The sequence below is a fragment of the Schistocerca americana genome, chromosome 7, assembly GCF_021461395.2.
Source record: "Schistocerca americana isolate TAMUIC-IGC-003095 chromosome 7, iqSchAmer2.1, whole genome shotgun sequence".
Lineage (NCBI taxonomy): Eukaryota > Metazoa > Arthropoda > Insecta > Orthoptera > Acrididae > Schistocerca > Schistocerca americana.
This window is the reverse complement of record NC_060125.1, coordinates 629,770,729-629,787,698: the sequence shown is the minus strand read 5'-3', so window position 1 is coordinate 629,787,698 and position 16,970 is coordinate 629,770,729. Positions and strand designations below refer to the sequence as shown.

The following is a 16,970-nucleotide window of genomic DNA, read 5'->3' as shown; positions in this document are numbered from 1 at the left end:
GTGTATTTTATGGTTGTTATTTTAGAGGTAAAACCAATTGCTCATTTGTTTAAAGTAAATTCAGTTCAATCTTTCAACAATCAAAAGTAAATTGCTTGCCTTTTTCTGAATTTTGCTTTACGTTACACTGAGCCTACTGAAAGTTTTCTTTTCACATAACAAAGATTAAGTTAATCCAGTCATTTATTTTACCAGTAATTACATTTAACGTTACTCTCAAATTTTACTATTTCAGAATGAGTAACTGCAAACTCAGTGCTTTCTGATACATTTATTTTGTCGTGAACTGTTGCGCTGTGGAAAAGCGTCGAAACTTTCTATTGCCACGCCAGTGACCGTTTTCTTAAAATTCTTTGCTATTGCCTTTCTCAAGATTCTGGAGATTCATTGCCCTAGCGGTCTGACACCGTTTGATTATCCTTTTTTCAGTTAATCAGTGTTTTCTTTTTGTTATCAATGATTTTCGCAGTAAATATTACGTGGTACCCTCTTTCCCCCTGTGCGGTTCATGAGCGATTGCACTATATTCCACCCATTTCAAAATTATCATCTAAATTTAGCTTAAGTTTAGAATTGATTCTTACGTCAGAAGGCTCTGTTGTACGAGTATATTTTTCTCCAACTAACCGGCGTTATTTTCTTTCGGGGCCGATATCCTTACTAATTCTAAAATTTCATTAGACACATTCGATCCCGGTCAGTTATATCGCAATCCAGTAGGCCAATTAGGAAGGGGGAGGTTATAAGGTGTGCACTACTTGTCGTGACGTGGTCAGTATCCTAGTTACTTACTAAAGATACGATAGCGCTCCACAGTCACATGTGAATGTGGAACACTCTGTACCCCGAATCACATGGTCTCGCTTTTCGAAGTGCAACAGTTTATACTACATCTACATCCATACTCCGCAAGCCACCTGATGGTGTGTGGCGGAGGGTACCCTGAGTACCTCTATCGGTTCTCCCTTCTATTCCAGCCTCGTATTGTTCGTGGAAAGAAAGATTGTCGGTGTGCCTCTTTACGGGCTCTAATCTCTCTGATTTTATCCTCATGGTTTCTTCGCGAGATATACGTAGCAGGGAGCAATATACTTTTTGACTCCTCGGTGAAGAAATGTTCTCGAAAATTCTACAAAAGCCCGTACCGAGCTACTGAGCGTCTCTCTTGCAGAGTCTTCCACTGGAGTTTGTCTATCGTCTCCGTAACGCTTTCGCGATTACTAAGTGATCCTGTAACGAAGCGTCTGCTCTCCGTTGGATCTTCTCTGTCTCTTCTATCAACCCTATTTGGTACGGATCCCACACCGGTGAGCAGTATTCAATCAGTGGGCTAACAAGTGTACTGTAACCTACATACTTTGTTTTGGGACTGCATTTCCTTAGGATTCTTCCAATGAATCTCAGTCTGGCATCCGTTTTACCTACGATTAATTTTATATGGCCATTCGATTTTAAATCACTCCTAATACTTACGCCCAGATACTTTGAGGAATTAACCGCTTCCAGTTGCTAATCTGCTATATTCTAGCTAAATGATAAAGGATCTTTCTTTCTATGTATTCACAGCATATTACACTTGTCTACATTGAGATTCAGTTGCCATTCCCTGCAGCATGCGTCAATTCGTTGCAGATCCTCCTGCATTTCAGTTCAATTTTCTATTGTTACAACCTCTCGATATACTACAGCATCATCCGCAAAAAGCCTCAGTGAACTTCCGATGTTATCCACAAGCTCGTTTATATATATTGTGAATAGCAACGGTCCTACGACACTTCCCTGCGGCACACCTGAAATCACTCTTACTTCGGGAGACTTCTCTCCATTGAGAATGACATGCTACGTTCTGTTATCTAGGAACTCTTCAATCCAATCACAGAATTGGTCTGATAGTCGGTATGCTCTTACTTTGTTCATGAAACGACTGCGGGAAACTGTATGAAACGCCTTGCGAAAGTCAAGAAACACGGCATCTACCTGGTAACCCGTGTCTATGGGCCACTGAGTGTCACGGACGAATAGCACGAGCTGGGTTTCACAAGATCGTCTTTTTCGAAACCCATACTGATTCCTACAGCGTAGATTTCTAGTCTCCAGAAAAGTCATTATAGTCGAACATAATACGAGTTCCAAAATTCTACAACTAATCGACGCTAGAGATATAGGTCTATAGTTTTGCGTATCTATTGGACGTCCCTTCTTGAAAACGGGGATGACCTGTGCCCTTTTCCAATCTTTTGGAACGCTACGCTCTTCTAGAGACCTACGTTACACCGCTGCAAGAAGGGGGGCAAGTTCCTTCTCTTACTCTGTGGAAAATCGAACTGGTATCCCATCAGGTCCAGCGGCTTTTCCTCTTTTGAGCTATTTTAATTGTTTTTCTATCCCTACAGGGTGTATCAAAAAGAATCATCCGAATTGGGTGTCTGTATTTCTGATACTAATGAAGGTATCCAATGAATTTTATTTTTTGATGAACAGGAAACTCAAAAAAAAAAAAAAATTCATACTTTTTCGTATGTGTTGAATGATATACCATATTGTTCTGATTCCTACTCCGATCTTTGTTGGATTTCTCATCCCAGTATTGACCCTGTTGCCAAGGAGGCATTCTCATGAGCACCACCACCCGGTTCAGATTCAGTTCCTAGGGTTCCACCTCTGTAACTCGGTCGCATGTGAAACTTCGCCGCAGGTGGTAATGCGATTACCTGATGCCCCTCGGCCTGGGAACAAAGGCGACTCATCCTCTGACAGCTGCAAATCATCCACGACGCAGTGCGGGCTCGCAGGGCTGAAGGACAGACACCTGCTGCCGCTGATGGGCGCCTGCTGACAGCCAGCTCCGCACGGCCGGCGCCCGTCTCGTGACATCGGCGAGATCTAGTTGACAACCCAGGCCCGCAAGGAACCTTTTTGTCCCCTGTGTGTCCGTCGCCGATTTACAGCAGTTAGCAAGAGTGCATGAACCAGACGTCTGCTGCAGAGGCCCGCACGCGGCAACGGTCGTTGAGGAATCATTGTTTGTAGCCCTTTGGTTCCTCTGGGCAGTCAGTTGCTCAGCTGTTGCACGTCTGTTTCCCCACACACACATCTCCGCAGCCGCCGTTCAACCCTGTCATCTGTGGCCAATACCATAGCTGCCTCGACATCAATTTTGGAGTGCGCCATTTTGCTAAGCACAGATTACTTTAATCAAGGCGGCACGAGAACGGTTTAAGAACTCATCCGTTCGCAAATGCTTCCAATCTTGACCCGAAAGCCAGTCGTCATGCTTGTCTGGGAGCCAGATAGAATAATCGCTGAGTTTCCGCATTACGACAACGGCTGCACTGTTACCCGCGTTCCTCCGACACGCTTTATATACCATGGACTGTTAGTGCTGCCACCGGCCGTCTTTGAATGGTTACTGCACGTCGACGTCGAACATAGGCGGTGGTCGTTGGTAGACTAATATGATTCGACCGCGTAGTATTTTATTTGTTAAGAAGGCGGTTGGTTGGTTGATTTGGGGGAGAGGACCAAACAGCGAAGTCATCGGTCCCATTGGGTTAGGGAAAGATGGGGAAGGTGGGCCACGGTAGAAAATTTAGCCCAACCACGCATGTACTTCATCGACAAGTTTACATTTCAAATGTATTTACTAGAACGTTTATGCTCTTGTTGTCGTACAGATCCACCTGTGTTCATTTCGACTCTTCATTGTGATACACTGTATGTGTGTTGTTCACCCCCATGTGTGTAAGTATGTATGTGTGCGTGCGCGCGCGCGCATGTGTATGTACGTGTGTGCGTGCGTGTGTGAATGTGTGCATGTGTGAAGATATTCTGTATGCAATTATCCTATTGACAGATAGTAAAAAGGTAGCATTTCAACAAACTTCGAAGAATAGGTTGTTCACGTGAGTCCAGTCCATGATCATGAGAAGTTCTTGTGCGATGAGTATGCTCCTCCAAACGAAGATATCTTGGGGTTAAAAATTTACCTTTTGCTGCTCTCTTCCTTTCGCTCTGACTCACTTTTCCTATGACTTAATATTGCTCAATAGCACACCATTTACTGACAACTAGCAACATTAAAGCAAGCAGACTCACTAGGTAAGTTATTTTAGCTCACGCATGTTATCTCTTTTACTACTAAGCGTCGGCCGCTGTGGTCGAGCGGTTGTAGGCGCTTCAGTCCGGAACCGCGCTGCTGCTACGGTCGCAGGTTCGAATCCTGTCTCGGGCATGGATGTGTGTGATGTCCTTAGGTTAGTTAGGTTTAAGTAGTTCTAAGTTCTAGGGGACTGATGACCTCAGATATTAAGTCCCATAGTGCTCAGAGCCATTTGAACCACTTTACTACTAAGCGTGAGATTCGCACTATGTGAATCCCCAGTGAAACTGTTTTCGATTTTAAAATTTACGGGGCGTTAAGACAAGGTGGAAGATCAGTCGCATTACTGCACCTGCAAGGTACACCGCAGAAGTGAAGCACTTAGAAGAAGTTGTCAGACGACAGTGTAAGTCCATACGCTTACATATCATCAGCCATATTTAGGTGTTTAGAGTAGGAATTCTCTGTGACAGGTGAAACGGCGATCAAAGTGCATTAGCGATGTTCGTGATTAGTGTTGTTGGCATGTCTGGTAGGGTATATGAGAGGCATGAACTGCTTCAGATAAGTTACCACTAAAAAAAACACAAAGGGGCCACGTACTCGTCTCAGACCGCGTTGTCAGCAGGTGAGAGTTTGAAAAGGGTCACCATTTGCCTGGCTGGTCGAATCGTGAATATCGAGACTTGTGGGGCGTTAGGGTGTGACAGTGGTCCGATGTCGGAGTGCCTGGAAACTGAAGTCAGGCATACTCGTGATCAGGCTTCAGTCGTCCACATGTGACCACCAGAAGGCAGGCATTGTGCGGCAAGCACATCGCAAAACCTTCACATCTGCGACTGCTATCAAAGAACATGCAATGAACTTCCTGCAACGTTCTACACTATCCCGCACCTAGCAGCAACCGGACCGAGAAATTACCGTCCGGAGCACAGACTGCTGTTTACACTTGAACAGCAGTGCCATGACCGAAAAGTACGGACTGCTCATGAATGGCGTTGCACTGTGTTCAGCGATGAATCGCGGTTTGGCACTACCCCGATATTCATCGACGAAAATGGCGACGACCTGGTAAGAGGTCCTATTCTTTGAATGTTGCGAAGAGGATAGTGGTGTTACCCTTGCTGATATGGGAAGCCAACGGGTAAGACATCTCACTACTAGTCGCATTCGGGAGGACGACGGTTCAATCCAGTGTCCGGCCATCCTGATTAAGGTTTTCCGCGATTTCCCTAAATCGCTCCAGGCAAATGCTGGGATGGTTCCTTTGAAGGGGCACGGCTGACTTCCTTCCCCGTCCTTCTCTGATCCGATGAGACCGATGACCTCGCTGTGTGGTCTCCTCCCCCAAAACAACCCAACCCAAACAACTGGTCGCAGAACAAACACCTGGGCCGCCGTGACGAGTAACGCAGCGGCCGCGCCGACTATAGCCCGTTGGTGCGTCAATGTTGGAGCTGGGTTGTGGCTCTCGGTAGTCAGCGAACGAAATGTTGGCATCTCCTTCAGGAACTAAGCTCACGCGGGACAGCATGGCGTGGGGTGAGACTGTGCTGTCTCGATTTCAACGTCTGGATTGGCGGCCATCGGACATTATTTGCTCGGTACCAGTTCGAGTGAGGTTCTACGAAGGAGGATACGAAGAGGACATCCGTATATCCTCTGGTCCTAGGTCTCGATGGTTCATTCTGTTATCAGAGTGGGTGTCGTGTGGACATCGGTTCAGTCGCAAACTATTGATGCCTTGACCTGCTGTGCACCTTGTAGTGCTGTTAACCAGTGAGACGTGCTTTCAGCCGAGTTTCGCAGCCAAGGGACAGTTTCCATAAAAGTGTTCTCGTTCTTGTGCACATAGGGCCGTCCAATGGAGGGTTTTACTTCCTTGTTCGTGTGTGGCACTGCTTCTTAATTGGAGGGGAGCAGATTCTGTGAATTGGTTATTGTATTGTTGAATAGCAGAACATTACGTCATTTATGTACCGCAAGTCCTCGTGCTCTCCCCTTTGGCAGTAAATGATCATTTGTGTAATCTATTGTGGGCCGTAGGTATTTTATGTTGACTGTTATTTACACAAACATCATTCCAGCGTACTTGGAAGTGTAGTCTTTGTTCTTAAAACTGTGGTTAAGCGCAGGTTAACTTTTGATATGAACAGTTAAGTTTATTGTAATCGTATCTGAATCTGGAGCTCGACCAGCGCTTGTGTTTTGGAACTGTAGCTTACGTAGGTCGATAAACTTGGCCGCATATGTTGTTTTATCAAAATGGTTCTGAGCACTATGGGACTTAACATCTGTGGTCATCAGTCCCCTAGAACTTAGAACGACTTAAACCTAACCAACCTAAGGACATCACACACATCCATGCCCGAGGCAGGATTCGAACCGGCGACCGTAGCAGTCGCGCTTCTGGACTGAGCGCCTAGAACCGCTAGACCACCGCGGCCGGCGTTGTTTTATCATTCAAAGACATTAACTTCAGAGTGGTATAGCTGGAGATTGACCAACCTGAAACTGTGTGACTTGTGTTACGAAAACTGTAAATTTGTAACGCTAATTTCCTATTTTCATATTTGCCATTGTTCACTTTTGTTAAGAGAATGTTTTGATATTTTGTGGGATAACTGAATAGGAGCTGAATTGACGCCCTCTTGAATGGTGATTTGGGTTACTTGGAGAAATAAATGATCTTGAACAGTGCACGCGGGCATCAATGCACCTCTACGACTCCCCAATCGCAGCTCTCACTATACGTGTGTCACAGTTGGTAGTGATTGAGGAAACTCTGATGCCAAAACGGCACGTCACTGACAACCTGCTTATCGATGTGTTGTCACGCGACACTTTCGTGGAACAATCTTCCAAGACATTGCTCGTCTACACACACGGCACCTGTCGCTGTGAACAGTCAGAATATCGTTGAGACACTTCCGTGGTCAGCAAGATCCACAGATCTGGCTCCGCTAGAACGTGTGTGGGACCAGCTCGGATATCAAGTGCGTCCCAGCGACAGTGTCCAGGATATAGTGGAGTAATTACAGTAGTTGTGTACTAGCTTGTCTCGGGAGAGGATGACACCCTTCCTAAACGGAACAATGCATGTACCCAGGTCAGAGGGGGTGCAACCTCATAATCGTAAGTGGGCTCTTACTGCCAAGTGCTTTGTAAATTTAACTCGATTTTATAATCACTGAAACAACATCTTACACCCGCTCAACCCGAGAACTTTCATTTCATTTTCAGCTCACCATCTCGATGCTTCACTTTTTTGGTCAGAACTTGTACGTCATCCTTAGCTCTTACTCATTCGTCAACGTAAGATGAACTACACAGCTAGTAAATGCACACCGCAGCATGATGAAGACACCATTTCCAGACTCGAGGAGAGGGGAGGGTTGCAAAGACGCTCGTCCCCAGCCATATGACTGAGTTGCAGCGACCAGGAAGAGTGAACTTTCCCTCGCATAGACATGACAGGAAAACCTCATCCAGGGCTGGCAGAAAAAAAAATAGAAGCCGCGATTGGTGCATCGTCACGATCACCTGATATGCAGAGGTAAAGGACGCGTAATCGAGTCAAACACTGGGCTGACAAAAGTCGCGGGATGCCTCCTGACATCGGGGCGCACCTCCTTCTGGCCGGCGTAGCGCAGCAGCTCGACGTGGCGTGGACTCAACAAGTGCGTTGCAGAAATATTAAGCCATGCTTTCTCTGTAGCCGTCAGAAACAGTGAAAGTGTTGCACTGGAGGATCTTGTGCACAAAGTGACCTCTCCATTATGTCACATAAATGTTCTATGGCATTCATGCTGGACAGTCTGGGTGGCCATTTAATTCGCTCGAATTGTCCAGAATGTTCTTCAAAACCAATCACAAACAATTGTGGCCCGGTCATACGGCGCATTGTCATACATAAAATTCCATCGTTGTTTGGCAACACGAAGTCAACGAGTGGCTGAAAATGGTCTCCAAGTAGGCGAACATAACCAGAGGACCCTGCGTATTCCATGTAAACACTGCCGACACCATTATGGAACCACCACCACCTCGCACAGTGCCTTGTTGTAAGTTTGGGTCCGTGGCTTCGTGGGGTCTGTGCCACACTCGAACCCTACCATCAGCTCTTATATATACATGAGCGAGGATTCTGCGGCTGCCGCCTCATCCCAGTCTCCATCATTCACGGTAATTCCAGTCTCTTTCATTAAGACCTCTCGCCGCCATTGCTTCGTTGACGTCGTCTTTCCAGCATCTCGGAGGTCTATCGCGCTTTCTTCTTTGATGTGGAGTCCATTGCCACACACGTTTTGGCCGTCTTGTGTCTGTCATACGCTCTAAGTGACCATACCAGAGTAGGCACTTCCTTTCTAAGTAGTCTAGGATTGTGCTTTCCACATTCATAACGTCTCTGATACTTTCTAATATGATCAAGCCCGGAATATATACAGCTCCGTCTCCAGAAATCCATCTCGACAGCCAGCAGGCGCTCTTTCTGCCTCTGAGTTAGTTCCCACTACTCTGCGCCATATGTTGTGATAGTTTCAATTATTGTGTGGTAGATGGTATGTTTTTATTCCAGAGAACACCATTTAGTTGTTTTATGTCTCGTTTGCCCTGGCCAATTTTATTGTTTATATCACCCATACTTCTACCATTGCACGACAGTATCACTCCAAGGTACTTAAAATTATGACACCCTTTAACGGTATCAGCACCGAGTTATAAGTTCTTAACAGTATTTTCTCCCACTTTCAGATATTGTGTTTTAGATACGTTTATGACAAGACCCAATTTTTCATATTCTTCTTTTAATTTGCAGAGCACGTAATTTGGATCTTTCTCATCTCCAGCAACTAACACTTGATCGTCAGCAAAAAATAAAGCGAACAAGATCTCATCGTCTATATGGATACCCATTCCTCCGCATGTTCTTTTCCAGGACTTTAGTGCCTCCTCCAGGTAGATCTTAAAGAGTGTAGGGGCAAGTGTGCGTCCCTGGCGTAGTCCCTCTGCCACCTCAAACTCTTGAGATAGTCGATTTCTCACTTTAACCATTGTCGTACATCCTCGGTAGAGAAATCTGACAGCTTTCACATAGTTCGCTGGCACGTCATTATCAATTAGACTTGTCCATAGCTTTTTCTGTGGAAATGTGTCATAAGCTTTCTGGAGATCTACAAAGACAAAGTGGGCCATAACGCCCCTTTCCGTCCTTCTCTCCACTAGGTTTTTGAGGGTAAATGCTATATCTGTACAGGGGCGACCAGATCTGAATCCATTTTGTTCTTCAGATTGGGTTATTTCTTCTTCTACCCTCTTCTTTAGGATACGGCCATGTACTCTCGCCATGGATGGCATCACACTAATACTACGATAGTTCGCACAATTTCTTCTGTTGCCCTTCTTAAATATTGATGAAACTGTTGCCTCTTTCCGCTCTTTTGGGGCTTCTACATCTACATCTACATCTACATACTCCGCAATCCACCATACGGTGCGTGGCGGAGGGTATCTCGTACCACAACTAGCATCTTCTCTCCCTGTTCCACTCCCAAACAGAACGAGGGAAAAATGACTGCCTATATGCCTCTATACGAGCCCTAATCTCTCTTATCTTTGTGGTCTTTCCGCGAAATATAAGTTGGAGGCAGTAAAATTGTATTGCAGTCAGCCTCAAGTGCTGGTTCTCTAAATTTACTTAGTAGCGATTCACGAAAAGAACGCCTGCTTTCCTGAAGCATTGCCGTAACACTCGCGTGGTTATCAAACCTACCAGTAACAAATCTAGCAGCCCGCCTCTTAATTGCTTCTATGTCCTCCCTCAATCCGACCTGATAGGGATCCCAAATACTCGAGCAGTACTCAAGAATAGGTCGTTTTAGTGTTTTACAAGCGGTCTCCTTTACATATGAACCACATCTTCCCAAAATTCTACCAATGAACCGAAGACGACTATCCGCTTTCCTCGCAACTGCCATTACATGCTTGTCCCGCTTCATATCGCTCTGCAATGTTACGCCCAAATATTTAATCGACGTGACTGTGTCAAGCGCTGCACTACTAATGGAGTATTCAAACATTACAGGATTCTTTTTCCTATTCATCTGCATTAATTTACATTTATCTATATTTAGAGTTAGCTGCCATTCTTTACACCAATCACAAATCCTGTCCAAGACATCTTGTATCCTCCTACAGTCACTCAACGACGACACCTTCCCGTACACCACAGCATCATCAGCAAACAGCCGCACATTGCTACGCACCCTATCCAGAAGATCATTTATGTAGATAGAAAACAACAGCGGACCTACCACATTTCCCTGGGGCACTCCAGATGATACCCTCACCTCCGATGAACACTCGCCATCGGGGACAACGTACTGGGTTCTATCACTTAAGAAGTCTTCGAGACACTCACATATTTGGGAACCAATCGCATATGCTCGTACCTTTGTTAGGAGTCTGCAGTGGGGCACCGAGTCAAACGCCTTCCGGAAGTCAAGGAATATGGGATCCGTCTGATATAGTCTGTCTGTAAACTGAAGAGCGAGCAGCGCCTTTGGTGGGGGAAGTGGCCTTTCCCGGAAGAACGCTGCCACTGGCCTACAGGGCCACCCAAAATCAGTTGCCCTGTTACCCGTCTAGCGGTGTAGTTCAGCGTGCAGTGATATACTGATATACGTCGTTTCTGTTTGTGGAATCTTTGTTGCCAGCGTCAGTCAGTTGACTTTGTGTACTCACTGATATACTTCAGTATCCCGAAGTGATGGATAATCGCCCTGCATTGCAAGAAAATGTGCGGAATACGAAGAAGAGGAGGTATTTGCGGAGTAACGAGCGTTCGATCGTCTCCAACGTTATTACAGCGTGTGTTAAGGAGGCAACACAAAAAGAACTGTTGGTTAACATTAACAGCCCCAATCAAAGGGCTGCAGTTTATGCAAACGTCAGCCTCGCCACTATAGGACGCATAAGGAAGGAACGTGAAAACAAGCCGCATGGTTTACTGGAATCGCCGCGAAGGAAAACTGAAAATTTAGGGAGGAAACCCATCGTCATAGACAGTTTCACAAAATCAGTCATTCGACAAACGATGGAGGACTTTTACATAAACCAAAAAATAGTGCCGACATTACGGAAATTGCTTAACGCCGTGAAACAAAAAATACATTTTCCTTGGCAGAAAGATGTTTTACACAAGACATTGCGTGAAATGGGATTTACCTGGAAAAGATCTGTAAGTAAACGAAAGATTCTCGTAGAAAGAACGGATATAATTGACTGGCGATGTAAGTATCTGATCCAAGTGAGGAAATTAAGGGAGCTAGGCAGAAAATTCTTTTATATTGATGAAACTTGGGTGGACAATAACATTACTTACAGAAAATGTTGGCAGGGCCCTGGCGTTGAGGGCATTATGGACAATGTTAGCGGAAGCAATAGGATTATAGTGGTGAATATTGGATCAAAAGATGGGTTCTTACCCAACGCACAGTTGGTTTATAAAGCGGGTTGTGCAACAGGAGACTACCATGGGCAAATGAACTACGAAAATTTTTCTAATTGGATATCGAATAAAGTGATTCCGAATCTGCCACCGAACTGTGTTATTGTTATGGACAACGCTTCATATCACAACAAGGAACACAACAAAGCTCCAACTAGGTCCTCGAATAAAAGCGAAATGATTGAATGGTTATTAAAAAATAAGGTGGAAGCTGAGTTGACAATGAGAAAAACAAAATTATTTGATTTAATTAAACAACATAAGCCGGAAGACAAAGTATTTGAAATTAATAAAATACTTGAAGCCCATGGACACACTGTGCTGCGACTTCCACCATACAACTGTGACTTAAATCCAATTGAAATGGCGTGGGCAAAGCTCAAGAATTTCGTCAGAGGAAGAAATATTCTTGGAGATATTTGCATGACGAAGTTGCTGCAGTTGGTGAAAGAAGGTATGTAGACATTTTCTGAGCTTCCATGTTTTATTCCGAACTAAATTTTGCCGTAACCGAAAGAGAGCGTATACAAAAACTTGTCCCAATTGTTACAGGTTTTGAAACGATAAGTCAAGATGACTGGAGTGCATACTGCCTCCATGTGGAGAAACTTGAAAGAGAATATTGGGTTAAGGATGGGGTTATGGAAGACATAATAGACGCTATAGTTATTAATTTAGAAAGTGATGACGACGAGGACGACGACGACGACGACAGTAATGATAGTGACAATGTTGATGATGACCTCTAAAATACGATGTATGTAAACAGGCAATGAATATTTTTTTGAAAAATATGTTGTGTGTTCTTTCAAGCCTGACTCTGCTCATACACTATGAAATTTCTTTTGGTAGAAATGTAGTACATGGTAGTAAAAGATTTTCCAAGATAAATACAGTCAAATGTTGTCCAAAGCAATAAATACCATTATCACTTGTTGTACAAAACCAGGAATAACTTGAGAGCTTCATGGTAAAATCAATTAACGTTTCGCTAGCAGAACGTGATTCAATCACGTAATACATTTAATGCCTAGAGAACAGCAGCATTTGAATATACTCTGTCACTAAAACTCTATCTCGGTTACTATTCACATGATTCTAAGGAATATTGCTTAAAACATGTGTGCAATAGCTATCTAAACACTACTGAAATTTCTTTCGAGACACGTATACCGATTCTGGACTTCTATGTAAAAAGCTTGACATACAAGGTGCGTTCACATATTAATTTTTATTTTTTGGTAAGAACTTTACTTGTTAATCTACAACAATGTTATCCTATTCAAAATATTCCCCAGTACATGCTATACACTTATGCCAGTGCTTTTTCCAATTCCCAAAACACTTTAGGAATTATTTCCTCGGGATAGTTCATAGGCCTTTTGACTGCATTTTTAATCTCACCCATTCTTGTAAAACTGCTGTCCTTTAAGGCCTGCTTTGAAATGTTTATACCACTTGTGTGTTCTGGGTTTACTCATAAGAGACTCACCAAAAGCAATATTTAACATTCCTAAAAATTTGATACACTTTATTCCATTCTTATAACAAAATTTAGTACAGATTCTCTAATCTATTTTTATACAAAACAAATAATAGTTGATGCTACCAAAACACATATAACTTTTTTGACAACTGAGAGCCGGCCGCGGTCGTCTAGCGGTTCTGGCGCCGCAGTTCGGAACCGCGGGACTGCTACGGTCGCAGGTTCGAATCCTGCCTCGGGCATGGGTGTGTGTGATGTCCTTAGGTTAGTTAGGTTTAAGTGGTTCTAAGTTCTAGGGGACTTATGACCTAAGATGTTGAGTCCCATAGTGCTCAGAGCCATTTGAACCATTTGACAACTGAGAACTGGGTAAATACCCAATATGCAAAACATTGCACAGATACTTTTCAGACATGTTTACGAAGAGAGTGGCAAAAAAAGCAGTGCAAACCGAACTAATACAAAACACGGAATTATAAATTTCTGCTTACTTTTTAAACACTCTTCGTGTTGCAAGAATTGTTAAGTTCCAATGCAGACCCTTTAAAGAAAACTTCTACATTTTAGTAAGAACAAGCCTTAAATTCTACAGGTTGATTGCACTATATCTGGTTCGTCTTACGAATAGAGGAACATACATTCACATGAAGAGGCATTCGGTTCTATGTTTGTAGTAGAATACTGACTTCCGTTCTTATGTTAATATTATTTACTCTATAATGTTTTGTTTCGAAGAAGCTATCGTCTTTTGTTTTCCTTATACTCTTAATGCATTTGTCTAAAAATAAACACAGCCGGGACGTATCTGTACGCGGCGTCGCCACAGATATGAAGCGCGCACCGCCGCAGGGCCGGTACTACGTTGTGAAACAGCCTGTAGAAGCGCCCTGTGACGTAGCAGGGTAGGCAGAGTGGGGACTCGCTTGCTCGCTCTTCAGTTTACAGACAGACTATACCCTTCATCCATGGTTCAATATATCATGTGAAAAAAGGGCGAGTTGCGTTTCTCAGGAGCGATGCTTTCTATAGCCGTGCTGGTGCATGGACAGCAACTTCTCTGTCTCAAGGAAATTCATTACATTCGAACTGAGAATATGTTCGCGAATCCTGCAACAAACCGATGTTAAGGATATTGGCCTGTAATTTTGAGGATCCGTCCTTTTACCTTTCTTATATACAGGCGTCACCTGCGCTTGTTTCCAGTCGCTCGGGACTTTACGTTGGGCAAGAGATTCGCGATAAATGCAAGCTAAGTAAGGAGCCAATGCAGTAGAGTACTCTCTGTAAAACCGAATTGGAATCCCATCAGGACCTGGCGATTTCTTTATTTCCAACCCATTCAGTTGCTTCAGAACCCCAGGGTTGTCTATCACTATGTCATCCATACGGGAATCTGTACGAGACTCAAACGGGGTATGTTTGTACGATCCTTCTTCGTGAAAGATTTCTCAAATGTTAAATTTAAAATTTCAGCTCTCGTTTTGCTGTCTTCCGTTGCCAAGCCAGACTGATGAGTGAGTGACTGGATGGAAGCCTTCGACCCGCTTACCGATTTTACGTAAGACCAGAATTTCCTTGGGTTTTCAGCAAGATCTTTTGCTAAGGCATGACGGTGGTAGTGGTTGTATGCTTCGCGCATCGCTCTTTTTACAGCAGCACGAGTCTCTACTAACTTTTACCTGTCCTCATTCTCCCGATCTTTCTTGTACCGCGAGTGCAACTGTCTTCGTCACCTCTAAGGCATTTGTCAAAAATCATTGCCAATATCTCAAAGAGTTTTGATTGTGCTGCTTTAACCAGTTTTATATAAATTAATACTGGACCTGGCGACTTTCTGTATCTCATGGCATTAATTGCATTTTGGACTTTCTTCGGGGTTATCGGTGGTATATTATCATTACTGATTCCAGTGTCTGGTGGGTTCTCAGTGTACGCCACTCTGTTCTGAATTAGTAGTCCTTGGTAGTGTTCTACCCATTCCTGCATGCTAATGAGATTTATATCTCTTTTATCATTATTCTGTGTTGACATTGTTTTTAATACCTTCCAGGCTATATTTGCTCGTGTATTCTCCATGCTTTTTCCTATCTCTTCACCGGTTTTCTACCAGGCTCCGTTTTTTGCCTTAATTATTGTTTTCTGAGCATCTTTCCTCATCTCTCTATATTCTCACCAATTATTGTCTGATCTTGAGTTCAACCATTTATTATAAATTTTCTTCTTACTCTCTATCTTCTCTTGCATCGAGCGGTTCCACGATTCATCACATATTCTATTACTCTTTTGGATTTCTTCTTCTTCCAGTGCTTCATAAGCTGCGTTATTCATGGCTTCTTTAACATCTCATACATCTTATCTGCAGAGGTTTCTTCAACGGCAGCAAGTTTCTCTGCTGGCCTCTGCTGGGCCAAGAAATGGGTAGGACTATGATCAAGGCTTTGTACATTATATTGAATATTATTGTCTTCCTCTGTCTCGGTTTCCACTTGAACTTCTGTGTCTTTGATAAACTTGAATAATATCTTAGACATCATCAAAAAATGTTATGGTCCGCACTCTGCACCTCTCATAGCCCTCACGTCTTGCACTGCTAGCTCTGTTGTTTGCTTTATTGTGACATAGTCTATAAAAGACTTGAGGTTAACGCTTGGTTTCTGAGTGGAACACGGACATTAACCCGGTCCAGGGTGCTGAGAGCCCCCTTCTCCAAGCGCACTTGGGTAATTATCAGCAGGCACGTCCACGTCGCGGGGGTGGGTCCGGCTTTCGAGCTGGTGGCAAAGTTCTGCTGGGGACCCAGTATCGCGGGGTATAACGCGTTACCCATGCCCAGGGCTACGAATGAAGACCACATCGCCAAGGAAGGCGAAGAAGATGGACTTGGCGTAAGTGGCACCTCATTCCCAGAGGAACTCCACTTGAACTTCTGTGTCTTTGATAAACTTGAATAATATCTTAGACATCATCAAAAAATGTTATGGTCCGCACTCTGCACCTCTCATAGCCCTCACGTCTTGCACTGCTAGCTCTGTTGTTTGCTTTATTGTGACATAGTCTATAAAGGACTTGAGGTTAACGCTTGGTTTCTGAGTGGAACACGGACATTAACCCGGTCCAGGGTGCTGAGAGCCCCCTTCTCCAAGCGCACTTGGGTAATTATCAGCAGGCACGTCCACGCCGCGGGGGTGGGTCCGGCTTTCGAGCTGGTGGCAAAGTTCTGCTGGGGACCCAGTATCGCGGGGTATAACGCGTTACCGATGCCCAGGGCTACGAATGAAGACCACATCGCCAAGGAAGGCGAAGAAGATGGACTTGGCGTAAGTGGCACCTCATTCCCAGAGGAACTCAAGGGAGGGATAGACAGAGTCCCCGAGCCCAGAAAGGCAATCGTCAAGTGGAAGAAAACCACTATGAAAAATCACCTGGTCTTCCAAGTAGGGGGCTTAGGCGTTGGACCTCCACTCCAGCCTAGCGAAAGAAATCCCATGCAAAACCTTCCAGTTTAGCCTCGGAACGGAATGGATCAGCTCTTACCAAATTAAATTGGGACTCATTAGATCCAGTCGTCCTGGGTCGAACCGACATGGTAGCGAGCCCAGGAGAGTTGCTGCCGACGATATCGTACTGTCAGCAAAGACACTCGCGTCCATCGTTTACTGCCGTAGTCCACTAACACCAAATTTCGCTGCACTGCTCTCCAGGAAAACTTCGTCGTACGTTCCACACTGGTTTCTGCGTTATTTCACGCAGTGTTGCTTGTCTGTAAGCACTGAAAAATCTAAACAGACGCTGATTCTATCAGTCGTTACGTGAAGGTCATCAGCCACTGCGTTGACCATGGTGAGACGTAATCTGGTATTTTCGGCACACTCTTG

General features: G+C 44.3%; 1 protein-coding gene across 1 annotated transcript; it reads left to right on the top strand.

Moving 5' to 3' along the window:
- The first annotated feature begins 12,024 nt into the window (after positions 1-12,024).
- Positions 12,025-12,666, top strand: LOC124623182 (calsequestrin-2-like). Its single transcript, XM_047148987.1, has 2 exons — positions 12,025-12,063; positions 12,162-12,666. Exons 1-2 carry the CDS (start codon positions 12,033-12,035, stop codon positions 12,356-12,358), a joined length of 228 nt encoding a protein of 75 aa, XP_047004943.1. The 5' UTR covers positions 12,025-12,032; the 3' UTR covers positions 12,359-12,666.
- The last annotated feature ends 4,304 nt before the right edge of the window (positions 12,667-16,970 follow it).